The following is a 1,456-nucleotide window of genomic DNA, read 5'->3' on the forward strand; positions in this document are numbered from 1 at the left end:
CCGGCCGGGGGGGGGGGGCGGGCCCGGTGCGGACCTGCCAGCATGCATAGAGGCCCAGGAGTGGCGAGGAGGAGGCGTTGGCACCCCCGGGACAGAGCCGGGGAGGGAAGCGGGTTCCCTGCCAAGGAGGATTAGGCCGGGAGCTTCGGGCCCCACAGGAGAATGGAGCCTTTGACGGGCACCGGGGCCTGCAGGGGCCGCTGTGGCCTTGGAGCTGGCGGCGTGCGGCCCGGGCCCTGTGCGTGTGCCCACCACGTGGACAGCCCTGCCTGTGTCCGCTGGCCGGAGCCCTGCTGAGGACGGCGGGGACGGCAGGGGGGGGGTGCGCGGGCCGTCCAGGCCGGCTCTGAGCACCCGTCCCCTCTGCCACACAGGCCTGGCCACCTCTGCCTACAGTGTCACGCTCAGTCCCCCAGGCTCCGTCCTCGAAGGAGTGGCCAGGGTGGGGAGGTACACGTTCACGGCAGGTGAGTCGGGGCCGCGGGCGGGGCGCTCCTGCTGCTGTCCTCGGCCACGGCATCAGGCCCAACCGTGGGACACGCCGGCTGGGCTGGACCTGGACCTGGGGCTGGGGCAGGATGCCCGATCAGCAGTGGCCCGTGGCTGGCGGCGAAGCCCCCGGGAAGCCCCTCGTGGCCCCTCGGGCCCTGACTCGGCACCCACCTCCGTCCCCAGCTGCCATCGGGGCCGTGTTTGGCCTCGCTTCCTGTGTCTCGGCCCAGGTCCGCGGGAAGCCTGATGACCCCCTGAACTACTTCATCGGTGGCTGCGCCGGAGGCCTGACCCTGGGAGCACGCAGTGAGTGGGCCACCCCCCACACCCCCCGAGCTGGTGGGGTGACTCGACCTCGCCAACCCGCCTCCCTCTCCCACCCAGACACGGGCTGGGTGCACAGGACACTGGGCTGCACCCTGAGCCCACACTGCTGAGCCCCGCCGGCCCCCCCGCACTCAGACCGGCCCATCCCCTCCCTCCCTGCTCCTAGCTGTTCCTGCCCCAGGGCCTTTGCATGGGCTGGGCCCACTGTCTGGGCTCCTCTTCCCCAGGTGTCCACACAGCTGCCCCACGAAGTCGCCCCACCGCCCTCATGCATGCCCCCCCGTCTGCCTGTCCCCCCCATTGGTCTTTGAGCACAGAGACGGGGGATCACCACGGGGTGCCATGGCACAGAGCCACCGGGTGCTGCCCTGCCACCGCCATTTCACGGATGTGGGGTTGAAGGCCAGGGAGGGGATTAAGTGGCAAGGTCACTGGGAGCCGGGGCCTTCTCAGCAGCCAGCACAGGGCGCAGCCAGGACCAGGCCCAGGCCCAGCGCTGGGGTCTCTGCCCACCCCTGTGAGCCTCGGGGCTGGCGGAGGAGGAGCGAGGCCACGTGGCCAGCCACAGGCTGGCGGGGTGGGGGCCCTGGTGGGTGGTTCCAGGCGGGGAGAGGGCGGACGCCGAGGAAGGAGGATG

At 72.0% G+C, this 1,456-nt stretch overlaps 1 protein-coding gene across 2 annotated transcripts in view; it reads left to right on the forward strand.

Annotated features, from left to right (window-relative positions):
- Window positions 1-1,456, forward strand: part of NDUFA11 (NADH:ubiquinone oxidoreductase subunit A11) — a 10,249-nt gene that overhangs the window by 5,549 nt on the left and 3,244 nt on the right. Inside the window, exons 2-3 of one of the 2 annotated variants that reach the window (XM_006170263.3) lie at window positions 375-467; window positions 676-798. In XM_006170263.3, the coding sequence (XP_006170325.1) occupies window positions 375-467; window positions 676-798 (216 nt within the window). Of the gene's footprint in view, window positions 1-374; window positions 468-675; window positions 799-1,456 lie in introns of those variants that run through there. The other variant, XM_027768978.1, reaches the window with a different exon arrangement.

The sequence above is a fragment of the Tupaia chinensis genome, unplaced genomic scaffold (assembly GCF_000334495.1).
Source record: "Tupaia chinensis unplaced genomic scaffold, TupChi_1.0 Scaffold148210_1, whole genome shotgun sequence".
In the NCBI taxonomy this organism is placed as follows: domain Eukaryota; kingdom Metazoa; phylum Chordata; class Mammalia; order Scandentia; family Tupaiidae; genus Tupaia; species Tupaia belangeri.